General features: G+C 32.6%; 1 protein-coding gene across 1 annotated transcript; it reads right to left on the reverse strand.

Moving 5' to 3' along the window:
• Positions 1–11,447: 11,447 nt before the first annotated feature.
• LOC102604375 (probable LRR receptor-like serine/threonine-protein kinase At1g74360) lies at positions 11,448–15,356 on the reverse strand. The gene is made up of 2 exons (XM_006345106.2): positions 14,952–15,356; positions 11,448–14,837 (listed from the first exon to the last, which is right to left on the reverse strand). The coding sequence occupies exons 1-2, from the start codon at positions 15,019–15,021 to the stop codon at positions 11,626–11,628; spliced, it is 3,282 nt and encodes a 1,093-aa protein (XP_006345168.1). The 5' UTR covers positions 15,022–15,356; the 3' UTR covers positions 11,448–11,625.
• Between the last annotated feature and the right edge of the window lie 255 nt (positions 15,357–15,611).

Here is a 15,611-nt window from a genome sequence, read left to right on the forward strand (position 1 = left end):
TCAAATAAGAAACTATAAAGAAATGTATTTTTGATAATTGAATGATAAAATTATTAATTTGGTGGAGCCGACAAAGAGAATGATACAATGATTAATTTGGCGGAGCCGACAAAGAGAATGATAAAATGATTAATCTGGCGGCGCCAACAAAGAGAATTTGAAATACGCAAGGCTATAAGACTGCACATTTTTTTGTACGTGAATTAAATTGATCAAATAGTAAAAATATAAAGAAATGTATTTTAAATAATTGAATGATAAAAATTATTAATTTGGTGGCGTCGACAAAGAGAACGATAAAATGATTAATCTGGCGACGCCGATAAAGATAATTTGAAATATAGATTTGGCGACGCCGATAAAGAGAATTTGGAATATAGACTTGGCGGCACCGACAAAGAGAATTTGAAATATAGATTGAGCGGCACTTTATATATATATACACACATTTTATTCTAAAATCGTGACTTTTACATTTATTGTAAAATTTATACCGAATTTAGATGAATCTAATACTAGTACATATATTCTCCTTTATGTGAGTATCACGTTATCGAGCTTTATTAAAACTAAGAAAAAAAAATCAACTGCGAGTCTGCGACAATAACAATGAAAGAGAAGTTTAAACTAAGAATGTAATTCATTAATTTTATTTTACCTTTATCGCATCCTCAACACTTCCAAACGTCTACTAATTTTCGGTGCAACTTTTTTCATGAAGGAGAAGTTTAAACTATGTAGTATAATATCATATGATTATTATTTAATATTTTTATGTTTAAAGGGTAATATAATAAAATTATCCTTCAATTTATATTTTCTTAAGAAGTTTGCAGAGTCAATAGTGGACAAGTATTGTAGGTCGAAAGGAGTACTTATGAATATTCATAAATAAATAAAGATGTATTTAATTTGTCAAAATTTTCTTATGATTTTTTAGATCAATATAGTCAAGAGATTGCAGAAAAAAATTATTGTCAAAAGTTCCAATCCTATTAGTTTAGAAGAATTCCTAAAAGCAGTGTGCATTGAGGTTTAAAAGAATTTTATTATTTTGTGAAATTCTATTTTATAGTACAAAAATTAAACTGAAAGGTTTAATACTTATTCCTTTCCTATTTTAGGTTAGTTATTTTTTTTTCATTCATCTAAATAAGGAAAGTTCTTTTTATGCAATAAGCATTCTCTTTTAACGGTCCCATCTTTTTATACCAATATATTTATTATGGTATCATTCTTAAGAAATATGGTGAGATAAATATTGATTTTTTAATTTTTAGTTAAATTTTTTAAACTCAATTCTTTTTAAACAAATTATACGGTGATAAAAAGTGATTTTCCTTGATATTGTATGTGGTATAAACTCAAAATAGTCGCATTAATAGATTTTAGAATACCAAATGCACAAAAAAATAAAGAGAAGCTAACGGATTATCGAGTTCCCATTTAAAAAAGATCCATGTAGATAGCATTCAAATCTATTAAAACAACAATAAATAAGCCTTTAAACTACTTTGTACCGATCAAATTATTTTATAAAATAAATTAATAAAGAGATTAAAATAACTTAATAAGAATTAGATGAAGTGGGCTATGCTTCGTCTTTTAGTTTAATTAGACTAAATAACTTTTAGATTAGTTAAAAATTCGCTCATTTGTTAACTTAACTTATTTTGATTCGTACTGTAATTCAAGTCAAAAATCACCCTTGGAATTTTATGTTTATAATGCTATCATGTTGGTCGATGACATTCCGAAGAAGCAAATCTTGGTTGAACTTGTATTTTGCCAATCAATACAATCGGTTCATGAGACCACTTTATATGGATTGGATGTACAATTATCTACGACGAGTGATGTTGACACCCATAGACTTGAGACAAATTTAAGATTTGATGTTTATGAGTTTTCAATAATCTCAAATTAAAAAGAAAAAGATAACTTCTTTATATATGTCCAACGGGAATCAAACCTCCATACAAAAGGTCAACTAAGCTTAAGTGAATTCACTATTCTTGGATCAAGTGTCTGTTTTATTAACAATTACTATTTCTTATATGTTTGATAGATATTTCAATATACATACAAAATTTTCGAAAATCCACAACCGATACCCTAAATTTAGACCTGCCATAAACCAAATTAGAGTAGGTGTATAGAACTATTAAGACTTGTCGCTAGTTTAATTTAATCATATGCTAACCCAATAAATGAGCTTGAAAAGTTATCCTAATCAGCATTAAATTGAGTTAATAATGCTATGGCAATTCTTTAAAGAATCATAAGTTAGCCTAATGAAGTAAACTATTAATATTATCAAACCAAAAAGAGTAGCATAAAGAAATTTAAAATATAGGAAATGTTGGTAGTTGTATCAACTGTCAATTAAGAGATGATAAATCAACATCCACATTATTATTATATAGTATATATAGTTGTTACTAGCATTATTGAATAAGAATATTAAATGTAATTTAATCACAGCTTGTCATTATCACGAATTAATCAATTAATCACTAACTTAATCAAAATTAGAATTGTAACTTAAGGCAAACAAAATGCAACATTCTCCACGTAATCATTTGTTTCGACAAAAAAAAAAGGATATCCTAGATTAATATAATCTTGGGATACAGGATTTTGGTATTAAATTTATATGGATTTTTGCTAATATCATGAATAATTAAAACACAAAAATATATCGTAATTAATATCCTAATCTTGGTAACAAAAAATCACCTTAGAGGTTCTTTTTTTTAATTAATAAAAGCTAGTTCAGTACTCTCTATCCTTAAATTGAGGGTATAATAAGTACAAAAAATACTCCATCTGTCTTTAATTACTTGTCCGCATTTTCTTTTATAGTTGTCTCTAATTACTTGTCCTTTTTGACAAATCAAGAAAGGATAATTTTTTTTACCTATTATACCATCAATTAAATGACTAATTACTTTAAAAAATGCAGAACTTTTCATCCATTTCAGAACTAATAGGAGTAAAATGGTAAACTCACTATGTCATTAATTGATTTCTTAATAGGTGTGTCAATTTAAAAGTGGACAAGTAATTAGGAACGAAGGGAGTATTGTCTTTTCTCAATTTGTAAAAAATGACAAGTAAAAAGTCAAAAATTAGACAATTAGAAAGGGACAGAGGGAGTATCTCAGACGAATTGCCATGTAGAATATATATATCTATTTGTTTATTTTTATACAAATTTAAGTATGTAATTATACACGTCCTAGGTTGAAAGACATAAATATCAACTGAAATAATTAAAAAAACATGTTTATGTATCAAATCGGAAAAGAAACATCAATGAAAAATGACGATAAAAGAAAAAGTAAGTAAATTTTTATTTTTTTTAAAAATAAATTGTAATTGGTATTTTTATTTTTGCGTCCACATTATGTTACGCACGAGGCTAATGGACCCCACCACTGATATCCAAACTAAAATTCCCATATTTCTACTCCGTATAATACTACTAATAATTATTCATTTAAAAAAACATGGAGAAATTAAATTTGAAATTTTCAATAAAATCATAATATATGTAAAATTATAAATTCTTATCATCTTAAACATATTATAATTTTTATGGATTTATACAACTTTTTCATTAATAATACAATGACATATTTGGTATTGTCTCATAAAGTAAGGTTTAGGAAGGTAGAAACTATACATATTTTATTTCTATGTCAGAAGTCGATAAGTTCTCGACTCAAGGGATAAAAAAAATAATCTCAAGAAGTTAAAAGAAAAAAAAATTAGGATTGCATGAAGTGGAACGAAACTAATAATAATTAATAAGGTACGAGCTAGTAGAGTCGTGTATCGATCGGTTTAATTTGAAGTTTATCTATTTGACTTATTAGCTATTGGTTTGTAGACATGTTAAATCATTATAAAATTATTAAAATATCAATTATCAGTTATTGATTATCATCGCTTCAATTATTGATTTAACCATTAGGATTTCCAGTAAATATTTCTCCAATAAAAATCACTTAAAAATAATACAATAAATCAAATAAATCATGCACTTAAATTGATGGATCGCATCTTTCTAACTTCTTTCTAAAAAAAATATTGAAACCTTATATAATAACTAAGAATTTGAGACATTGATAAGTAAAAATATGAAACCATATCCTAAGAGGATGACTTTATATATTAAAATGCATAATTATAATTTGTTAATTTATTATCGAATTAATGATTAATCCATTAAGAAAAAAATTCCAAATCGTTATAAAATCAATAACTATAGAAGAAAATCTAAAAAATTACTAAAGAAAAAAACAAAACAAAAAAAGGTGCCAATGAGAGTTGGAAAGAAACTTGGTGGGGTAGTTTAGAGAAAAGGATCAAAATTGTCCTTTTATCTTTGAGTTAAAAATTAAAGTAGTCCTTATCTTTTAACATAGAGTACTAATAGTCTTCCATGTTTCAAGAATTGGTATATCTTTGGTCAGCTTTCAAATAACCGTCTATTTTTTAACGTTTTCTTTGCTCGTGAGAGAAAACTCCTCTATTTCTTTCTCCTTTTATTCTTGCTGATTTGCTTTCAATACAGCTAACACGTAAAGTTCTGCAAATTTTTGGCAAGAATTCAATCTGTCAAGAGCAATCGGAAAAATCAAGCTGCTCCGCAATTGGTTATCCTAGATAGAGCGTTCTCCCTTCTCAAAGAACTGGAGAAAATCAAATTACATTCACATCAACAAATCTTTGACGATGTGGATTGATCCAGAATTGGTTATCCAACAGTGATGGAAGAAGAGAGTTTCGAAGGAAAATTTTCTCACATGCAAAGAAAACCCCGATTAAAAAATAGACGGTGTTTGGAAGAAGACTAAAGGTATACCAATTCTTGAACTATGGAGGACTAAAATTGCTCCATGCTAAAAGACAAAGACTACTTTAATTCTTAACTCAAAGATAAAGGACAATTCTGATCCTTTTCTCGGTAGTTTAGCTAAAAGAAGATTTATTTTTAAAAAGGCGGAATGACTTAGAGGACTCTTATACTTGGTTCCATTTGTCACCTAGACCCTTCTACTCACGACTTTGCCAACTGAACACTTAAAGTTATTAAAACACACTATTTTAAACCTCTTTGACTGTTGACTAAGCTTATGTGGTGTTTTTTTTGCTGAATCAGATCAAGAGAGTGGTTACACGCGTTTAAAAGCAAGTGAAGACAACTATTTAATTTATTTTAAAAAAAATAATTTAAAGAAAAATATAACAATTAAAAAAAAAACTAAAAAAACCCCTTTCCCAATATGTTGTACGTTTCTTCTTCTTCCTCCTCATAATTTCACCCAACCCCCACCATCACCACACACATCTTCTTCAATCTCTTCCAATACTCTTATCCACAATTCTTCCTCTTTCTCTTCTCATATGCTACCTATCATTTGAGAGTTCTATAATGATTGAGAAAAATATATTTATTTAGATTTGGGTAAAAGAGAGGGGAAAAAAAAGGTTCTAAATTGTGAAATAGATGCGGATTTTAGATGGGTTTTTGAAAGACATGTTTGAGATTCTTTCAAAATGTAAGACAAATTTATTGAGAGCATTTTTGAAGAGTTTTCTATAATGACCCATTTTTTGTCTCCTTCTCTTCTTTCTCTCATCCTCCATTCGAGTCACCTTATTTCTCATCAACATTAAAATAACAAAATTTATAATAAAAAACATAACAAAGCTTTGCTTATCTCTAATTCCTCTTCAACGTAAAAGATTCACTAGGAAAGAAAAAAAGAATGATTAGTAGCCAAATAGATGAAAAATATGGGAAGAGAAGAAAAAATGGAAAGAAATCAAGAAATAAAGGATTTTGGAGATTAGTTTGAGATTTCTTTTAAAAAAATATTATTTATAATAAAAAAAATGACGTGGCAATATATTTCTGATGTGGGTAGTGAGGTGTTATCCACAGCAGCGCGATTGGGAGACACACATGATCAGAGGGGTTTAAAATACAGTGTTTTAATAACTTTAAGTGTTCAATTGACAAAATCGTGAGTAGAAGAGTCCAGGTGACAAATGGAGCCAAGTACAAGGGTCTCCCAGGTCATTCCGCCTTTAAAAAAAACTTTTGGAGTCCATTGGGCCCAAAAAGAGAAAAGGTATGTATGGGTTGGGCTTAGATAAGTTACAGACCGGACGATAGCATCTCTCTTTTTTAAAAGACTCCCAACAGAAAAGTAGGGGTAAAACAATTGTTGCCCCTTTTTTTTTTTTCCGATACTCGTATTATAGTTTGATTATTTGGATTTGCATCACGTAGAATTCAATTTGGAGGGAAGGACTCCATACCAAGATTCATACTTAAGATTTAAACTCAAAATCTCTGATTAAAGAAAGAATAGTAGATTACTGCACACAATCTTTTTCTACTTTTGGCAAAATCGTTTTATCCAAATTATGTTGATTTTTTTTTCATTTGACAGAATATTTATTTATTTTAAGCGAAAGAGGTTATTCAATATAGAACACGATAATTTAAATCAATTAGGTACTTGTCTCTATGTTAGCAAATAAGCAGACAATTTCTCAAAGGGATTAGTCATGTCTAGATTATTAAATAGTGTTAATAAAAATATATAAATAGTGTTAATCAAATGTATACTTATTAGTTATTCTATTTTTAAAAAAGGAAGGAAAAAGTACTAGGCAAGTAGTTTAACTGGAGACGCTAATTAAAAAAAAACTGAAAATTTGTCATTTGGGGAATTATTTGAAATATTTTCAAACGTTTAATGATAGAATTAGTAGTATTTTATTAAATTGGGTAGAGAGTAGTACTCTATGACTTTGACACTATATATAGTTGGGAAAAGACATCAAAATTCACCCATAGTCTCGAAATGTCGATTTCATACTCAAGCTAATTTGACGACCTATTACACCCCTATACATATTAAAATTCTTATATTAGTACTTATATATATTCAGACTAAAGTAAAGAGCACAAACAAAACTTTTAAAATTCTAACAACAATGAGACCTAAAACATAGTAAAATGCACCTGAAATGTGATTAACACCTATAAAACTAGTACTTGGAACAATATTGCATCAATATTTTGCTTAGTTTGAACATGTAAGTGATTAATGCTACTGTATAATATGTGTTCAATCATCTAAGAAATTCAACAATCTGTTGGCAAGCTACTTACCGGGGGTGACCGGTTCACGTTCTGTTGTGTGGATTCAAAATTAGGCATGATAGAGTCCTCGAGGTTCAGCTTTTTTCAGCTCCTCAAGAACACACAGTTGTCTCCGGTGCTTTTTCCCATTGCGGTGTGATATGAAATTATCTTCATTCATGCATGGAACTTGACATAATTCGCACCACAATAGCTGCCCTTTCTCATCTTTGATCTTCTTTCCGTGTTCCATCTCATGTTGTTTAGCCTTGTGTTTCTGACCTTTAAGGTGCATCTTTAATAAAGTTTCATCCTGGCAGTAAATTTCACACAAGTCACATCTTATAACTTGCTTGTTTTTCCCGTTGACACTTGAATATCCCCGGCATTGCAGTTTTGCCTTGTGCTTGTTACCTCTCAAGTGTTGCTCGTAACATAGATCTCCAGAGCAGTAAACTTCACAGTCTTTACAGTAGTGCATTACGTTTGTTGTATGCTGCTGTTGAAGTGACACAAAGCCAGAGTTGCTGGACTCTGCATTTTTCTTCCTACGTGAGTAAGTATACGTAGGGCTTAATGATGGACGTGGTGGCGATGTCATACTCTTGACTATGATACCTATCAGGATGAAGAAAATTGTTACAAGAGCAACCTAAATGAACAGTACACCCAAGAAAGCAAACATTCAGCAGTATTTGTAGATATTAGTACTTATTACTTACTTTGTCCATCGGATTCCAAATGTTTTAACGTCTCCTGAGAAACTTCATTGTGCATACAAGTTGGTGCACCGCAATCACTTACTCTACCATCGGATTTCTTGTTCTTGGAAATCAAAGCTTTACGTCTTTTTACCTAAAACTTGGATAGTTTCTATTAGATTTTGAACATTTGACACACAGAACATCAGATACACTAAGTTAACTCACACAATTCAGTTAACGGAAGCTGAGCACTTACATTTAAATTGCTCCTAGAGATGTTACCTAGACAGAATGACAAGAGTAAAAAGTCTTAAAAGAACAGCAATAAAACTATACAGTGTGTGCAAATAAATGTAACATTCTGCAGAAATCAGTCTGATAGTTGTAGAACTTAGTTCTACTTACGCGTGAAAAAACTAGAAAGGAAAATTAAAGATGAATTACCTCTAGCATTAATTTCTTCATCAGATTCATATTTACAGGTTGTTATTGTTTGGCTGCAATCTGTTCTTCCATCAGTGGATATGTTTCTCTTCGAAATCAAAGCTTTCCATCGTTTTACCTAAAACTTGCGATGATGTTCTATTAGAAGGACTAATCTATCACAGAAATTATCCGAAATGCAGAGTAAATCCCAAATCTTAATCATCTTCTCATTCAAGACAAGCATATTATAGTAAGTATTGAGGAGTAGCAGTTATAGATAAATTGCCCAGAAATAAAGTGACATATTCAGTCGGAAATCTCAGTAGCTCAGTTGATGCATGAACTTTCACTTTGTTGGTGAGAGTTTGATTCCTCAATCTTGTAATCCCCTCCTTATTTCCCTTTCCCCTCCCCCTCAATTACAACAACATACCTAGTGAAATTAAATCACACAAGTGGAGTCTAAGAAGGGTAGAGCTGCATACACAAACTTTTACACCTACCTCGTGAAGGTAGAGAAGTTGTTTCTGAAGGATGCACGGCTCAAGTGCAACGAATCAAAAGTAATGAAAAGGGAAAACGATAGTAAAGAAAATATGACAACTAACAAGAAAAGCACATTTATAAAAAGAACATTAACAACAAAATAGTACTATAACCAAAACACAATAAACAAACAACATATAATCACAAATATCTAAAGCAAGAAACTAGTAGAAGAATAAGGCTAATACTGTGACACACCCCACCAAATCTAAATCCGTCAAAAAGCAAGACAACACTCCACTACCTACTAACTTTCTACCCTAATCCTAATCTGCAAACTACACAGGCCCCTATCTAGAATCATATCATCGGTAAGCTGAAATTTCATCATATCCTGTCTAATCACCGATATAATATTGATACATGTCAACTCATGTAACAAAGTAACAAACCTACCTCCAAGGGAAGAACATCAATAGCATCATGATTATCTGGAAATAAATTAGCAATCTTCTGTTTATATTGTAACTCACGCTGAATTGCATTCTCCATTACCCTGTCTAATTAATCATTAACATTCAGATTTTAGTTTCTACAGCCATGGAATTAGAATCGAAACTTGACTAGGATACTTGGAGTAAAAAAAATGGAGATTATTATTATTATGAAGGGTATTATTGTCAAGTAAATGATCAGGCGCTAATTGTGCACTTGGTACAAATCAGTACGAGCATTTTGGGCGCGTGCCACGTCCTCACCTCACACCTTTTAGTCTTTTTCTTTTCTAATTTATTCCTTTTCCACGAAATTGTGATTAGAATTTATAGAATAGTATAGTGAATTCTAATTATATCTCTGTTTTGTGATAATACAAAGAAATTTCGACGAAACGAAATTTTATTTAGATTAATCTTAGATGCTAGGTCTTCAAATTTTCAGGGGTGTGCATCAGTCAGGTCGGTTCGATTTTATGTATTATCGATTCGGTTTATTGGTTTTGATTTTTAAATAAGCTAAATCAATAAGTTATTCTTTATCTGTTTTTGGTCATTAACGGTTTGATTTTCGATTTACCCAATAAGAAAAATAAGAAAATGTTCATAAAATAAATAAATGATTTCTCACTTTTCTAACAATCAGTTGTAAATGCTTTGATATAGTGAAACAATAAATATAATGAGAAATTGCATCAATAAGAATAGATATAGTACGAAGGCAACAATTACATGTTACAACCAAAACATAATATGAAATTTCAGATGTGAAGTGGAAGTATTGTGACGTATGGAATGTGTAGACCGTAGTATAGAGTATTGATATAGTCTATAGTTATGTTAAATTGTTAATATTTAATATTTATGAAGGGTATAGTAGTAAATTATTATCGATTTATCGTCTTAATGGGTTATCGGTTTACCCAATAACCCCATAGTGAAAATCGATAACCCAATTTATTTTTTAAAAAACCCGTTAACACAATAACCCAATAGCGATAATCCAATAACATTTCTTTCAATTCGATTTATTGGTCGGTTCGGTTTTTGCACACTCCTATGAATTTTAAATAGTTTTAAGTCTCTTATTATAGACGGTACGAACCATGTACCGGGCTCACAACCAGGGTGGTCTATCGGGCCCAGGTCCACTAGTCCTCATAATCTGTCTGATCTGGTTTGGTCCGGCCTGTTAAAGGCCCACTTAACATTGGGGGTTTTGGGGGGCACTTTTAGTGGATCGTGTTAGCACAGTCCGGTACAATTTAGTTGATTTCACATTTTCCTTGACATTACCATCAAACGAGTTCGCTACTGATATTGTCTACTTTGGATCTAGGTCCGCATGATTTTAAAACGCATTGATAGTAGGTAAGACCTGCTTACTTATATATCCAATATCTCTCGTATATTTTGCCACGTGGACTTTTTTGTCACAAATGATAATATGAGTTAGTGGTCCATGAGTTATATAGTGGCAGATTAAACGTGTTATGAGTCTATAAATATGTATACCTTCCTTCACTTTAAAGAATTATTAATGCTTTCCATCATTTTCCTGATTCTTAAACATGGTGGTTTATAATTAGTAAAAATATTCAATGCATTAGAATAGTACGTCCAATTAGTGCTACCTTAATTAAACTTCTACATCCACTTTAAATGTTCATGATTACACCATTTTGGGGAAAACCCACCATGTTATTTGTAAGTCATTAAATTTTGATTAATTTAGCTACTGTTATAAGTAGATAATCTTGAATTATGGGGACAATAATCATGTATTTTTTCAAGTGCTCATTTTTATCTCTTTTAGTCATCCACTATAAAAAAAAAATTGGCAATTACAATACCTGATTATGACCTGATTAATTAACAACAAATTCCGTGTACTAGATAATTAATTATGAATTTATGATGATGATCATCATAATCATGCACTAATCCATAACATAACTTTGTTTTACACTTGCCTTATAGGTGGGTTGGTGGGTCTCCTTCACTTGCTTTTACTTGGATTAACATTTCATTTCCTCTATAATTAAGTGCAATTTAAACTATAAAACAAGGTCCAAGTTATCACATCAGGCTTGATACGTAGAGTTACTTGTCGTATATAATATGATAAAACGTAAGAATTCTTTACGATGCACAAAACATATACTCTAATTAAACAAAATGAAAAGTTAAATTCACATTTCAACTCTTATGATCCTAACAAACAAGAGTGCCTGAACAAAGAATCTAAAAAGAACTGTTTACAAGAAGAATGTAATGTGTGTATGTTACAAATGTGAAGAAAAAAAAACTATTGACACTTTGCTGTGTAATTTGAAACAAAAATTGATCAAAATGAAGGAGAAGTGCTACGACTGGATCCTGATCTTTGGCTGCGCAAAATCGCGATTAACAAATCCAATACTTCCTTCATGTTAGGCCTAGCATGAGGACTATCAGCAATGCACCTTATTCCTATTCTAAGCAACTCACACAATTCCTCTGCTCCCTCTGCTAGGCCTGATACCAAAAGAGAAACTGGTATTATGGCTCTGGTGAATCCATGCCTTCCGTCTCCCATCACACGTCTCGCCCATTCAACTAGACATTCCTCGCCTCCATCTACAGCGCGTCTCCCTGTGGCTAACTCCATTGCCAGCACTCCATAACTGTAGACATCGCCTTTTGTTGTGGCCTGCCATGTCTGTCCATATTCTGGTGCAACGTACCCGACTGTACCAGCAACCATTGTGCTAACATGACTATCTCCAGCATCCATAACCCTAGCTAGGCCAAAATCTGTGACTCTTGCCCTTCCGTCTTTGTCTAGCAGCACGTTGCTAGCCTTGACATCTCTGTGGACGATACAAGGGTAACACTCGTGGTGTAAGAAGACTAAAGCACGTGCAACATCAATTGCCACGTTGAGTCGTTTCTTCCATGTGAATTTGGTTCTATCTGTGATGATCTCATCTAAGCTTCCACCTCCCATGTATTCATAGACTAACAATTTCTCTGATCCATTAAGGCACCAACCGTAAAGTGTTACAAGATTCGGATGCCAACCAAAGTCATTTCCACTTAGTACTTCCATTTCAGCTCTAAACTCTCTTTCCCCTTCAATTCCCTCTCTTTGTAGCTTTTTCACCGCCACTTGCCTTCCATCAGGCAAGACTCCGCGATAAACTGTCCCAAATCCTCCCTTCCCTATAATTCTGTCATTCGAGAATCTGCCTGTGGCCTTCAATATGTCAGAATGTGTGAAGCTTGTTTTGTCCAAGCGGATAACCTTAACATCATTAGACAACCATGGTGAGGATGCACCTGAACTCGATGCAAGATCGTGTCGGCCCTTTGAATCCTCCAGTAGGTATCCTGGTGTATCTATCGGAGATTTTAGAACAAGGCAGATAACAAGTGTCATAAGTCCACAAACTAGCAAAGCCAGTAGCAAAGCCATGAATACCAAAACTGTACCAACCTTTGTAGGCCTTTTGAAACTTCCACCCTTGTTTATAGTATTATTCCTAGTGTTATCAATGAAAGGTGGAAGGTGCAGCAATGGAACACCAAGGTATGATGACTTCTCGAATGTGGCTAATTGCCCACTTTCTGGTATAGTACCATAGATGTACGCGTTGTAAGAGATATTGAACTTGCTTAGATCAGTCAAGTTACTAAAACTAGCTGGGAACAGACCAGAGAAATTGTTGCTGGACAGATCAAGATTCAGTAAGCACTTAATGTTGCCAATCTGGCTTGGAATCTCACCAGATATTCTGTTTTGTGAAATATTAAGGACTACTAGCTGCATTTTTCCAATCTCTGAAGGGAGCGTGCCACCGAATTCATTTACACCCAAATGAAGCATACTGAAATTCTGCATGCTGCCAATTTCAGGAGGGATCCCACCAGAAAATTTGTTCATACTAAGTTGAAGATAGCCTGATATCTGATTTGAACGAACATTACTACCCGGTTCACACACTGGAAATAAACCATACCCTTTGAGCAATTTATCCCATAGGCTTCTACAATTCTTCCTGGTAAGGAGAGGATATACAAAGCTAAATGGAGGGTAATCAGCTGGTATCCATCTCTTCATAGCAAAGCACTCCCCCGAGCCAGCAGTCACCTTATCCTTAGCCCTATTCGACAAGAAAGTAGGCATAGGATTTGAGCCAATTCTTGCTAACTGAGGTGGAATTGAACCAGAAAGCTGATTGTTTGCAAGATTCAACCACAATAAGCTACTGCAATTTCCCAACTCGGGTGGGATTCCACCGGTCAGTGAATTGTTAGCAAGCATCAACCACAAAAGTGAGCTTAGCTTCCCTAAACTTGGTGGTATTGAGCCAGTTAACTTATTAGATGAAAGATCAAGGGCCTGAAGTGTCGGAATATCCCCGTATACTGATGGTATACTTCCATTAAAGTGGTTATATGCAAGAATCAGAAACTTCAACCCTTTCATCTTGGAAAGTTCAACTGGCAATGGACCGGAGAATTGGTTATCGCTCAAGTCCAATCGAGAAAGGTTCACTAAGTTGGGAATTCCAGAGGTAACTATACCTCCAGTATAAGAATTACCATGCAACAGAAGAAACTTTACCTGTGTAAATTGCCTGAAAATTTCTTGTATTTCTCCTCTGAAGTTGTTTCTACTAAGATCAAGAAACACTAAGTTACTTAAACTTAATAGACTCTCTGGAATATCCCTTGAAAAATTGTTGCTTCCCAAGTAAAGTGCTTGAAGACTCATAACTGATCCAATTTCCTCAGGAATTGGCCCTGAAAAGTTATTTCCAGACAAATTCAAGTCCTCCAAGTTCTTACAATTCGATATCTCTTTAGGCACTCCTCCAACGAATCCATTTTCTGATAAATCCAACACCTGCAAGGTGCAGTTTTGAGTGAAAAATGACGAAGGCAGAGAGCCATTACACTTGTTTTTAGACACCGAAAACTCCTTAAGCTTATCAAAACCAAATGACAATCCTCCAGTCAAGTTATTGTAGCTCAAATCAAGATATCTAAGATTCCAGCACTGATCAAAAGTACTTCCAATCTCACCAGTAAAATTGTTATTCGAAATGTTAGCAACCACCAAACTATCACAAATTCCAGGGAAAGTTAAACTGATCTCACCATGAATCCTGTTCATGGTCAAATCAAGAACTTGCAAATTGTTCAAACCAGTCAAATTAAGCTCCCCATCAATAATATTATGCGATAAATTCAAGAATCTCAGGTTTTTACATTGGCCTAAGTCTGCAGGAATAGACCCTCCAATTGTATTCATAGACAAATCAATATATGTCAACTCTGTCATAGCTGAGAAGTTGTAAAACATATTCCCAGCCAAACTATCACCAGAGAGATCAATTCGAGTAACACGATCAACTCCACCATCACAAAAAACCCCACGCCAATTACACGGAGACGAATCAGAAGCATTCCATTCTGTATGCCTGTATCCTTTATTAACCGGATTTTGATGTTCAAGAAAATACTTGTAACTCAGTAACACTTGCCTGTCACTCTCCAGGGTATCTCCACAAACTATAAATAAAAATCAAAACTTTAGTATTACAAATCAGCTAAAAACCTCATAAAACAACAATCAGAATTCTGAGTACAATCTTGAAAAATCGAAAAAAAAAAACTCAGACTTACCAGTAGTGATTAGAAGCAAGAAGTGGAATAATACAACAGGAAGAAGAATATCAGATTCCTCTTCTGACATAACTCAATCTTGAATCTTGATTTCTTCCAGTACTATTTGTTCTATTTTTTTATTTATTTTTTGTTGTGTGACAGATGAGTTGTTGTTGTTATAGAAATTTGTGCAAAACAAGAAAGAAATGGTATTTTACTATGTTTAAGAAAGGGGGTTTTGGTAGTTCAGAAACAATATCTCTGTGCAAGGAATAAACATGGGAAAATGGAGTTGAATTTCAGAAAGGGAGGGCCTGCAAAATGGACCAAACCAAACTTTTTAATACAAAAATGCACGTACGCAAGAATAATTTAATACTATAGGTTATATGTAGTAGTACTAGTTTTTGTTTTTGGTTATTAAAATTTTGAAAAAGGGTTTGTTTTGTTGTGTGTGTTTTGTAGTTAAAAGTACTGTTTTTTATATATTTTTGGTGGCTTTTGAAATTTGAAGGACCAGAGCTTTTTTGGAAATAAAAAGCCGCCCAAATTGACCATTTGAAGAGAGAAAAAAAGGGGTGATAGAGTTCATATTTTTTTTGTGACAACTTGGAATGGTATTTTTGTTAATGAAAAATTTATTAAATTAATGTTAGTTACTATTTGTTAAAGTAAGTT

Source organism: Solanum tuberosum, unplaced genomic scaffold (assembly GCF_000226075.1).
Source record: "Solanum tuberosum cultivar DM 1-3 516 R44 unplaced genomic scaffold, SolTub_3.0 scf00062, whole genome shotgun sequence".
Lineage (NCBI taxonomy): Eukaryota > Viridiplantae > Streptophyta > Magnoliopsida > Solanales > Solanaceae > Solanum > Solanum tuberosum.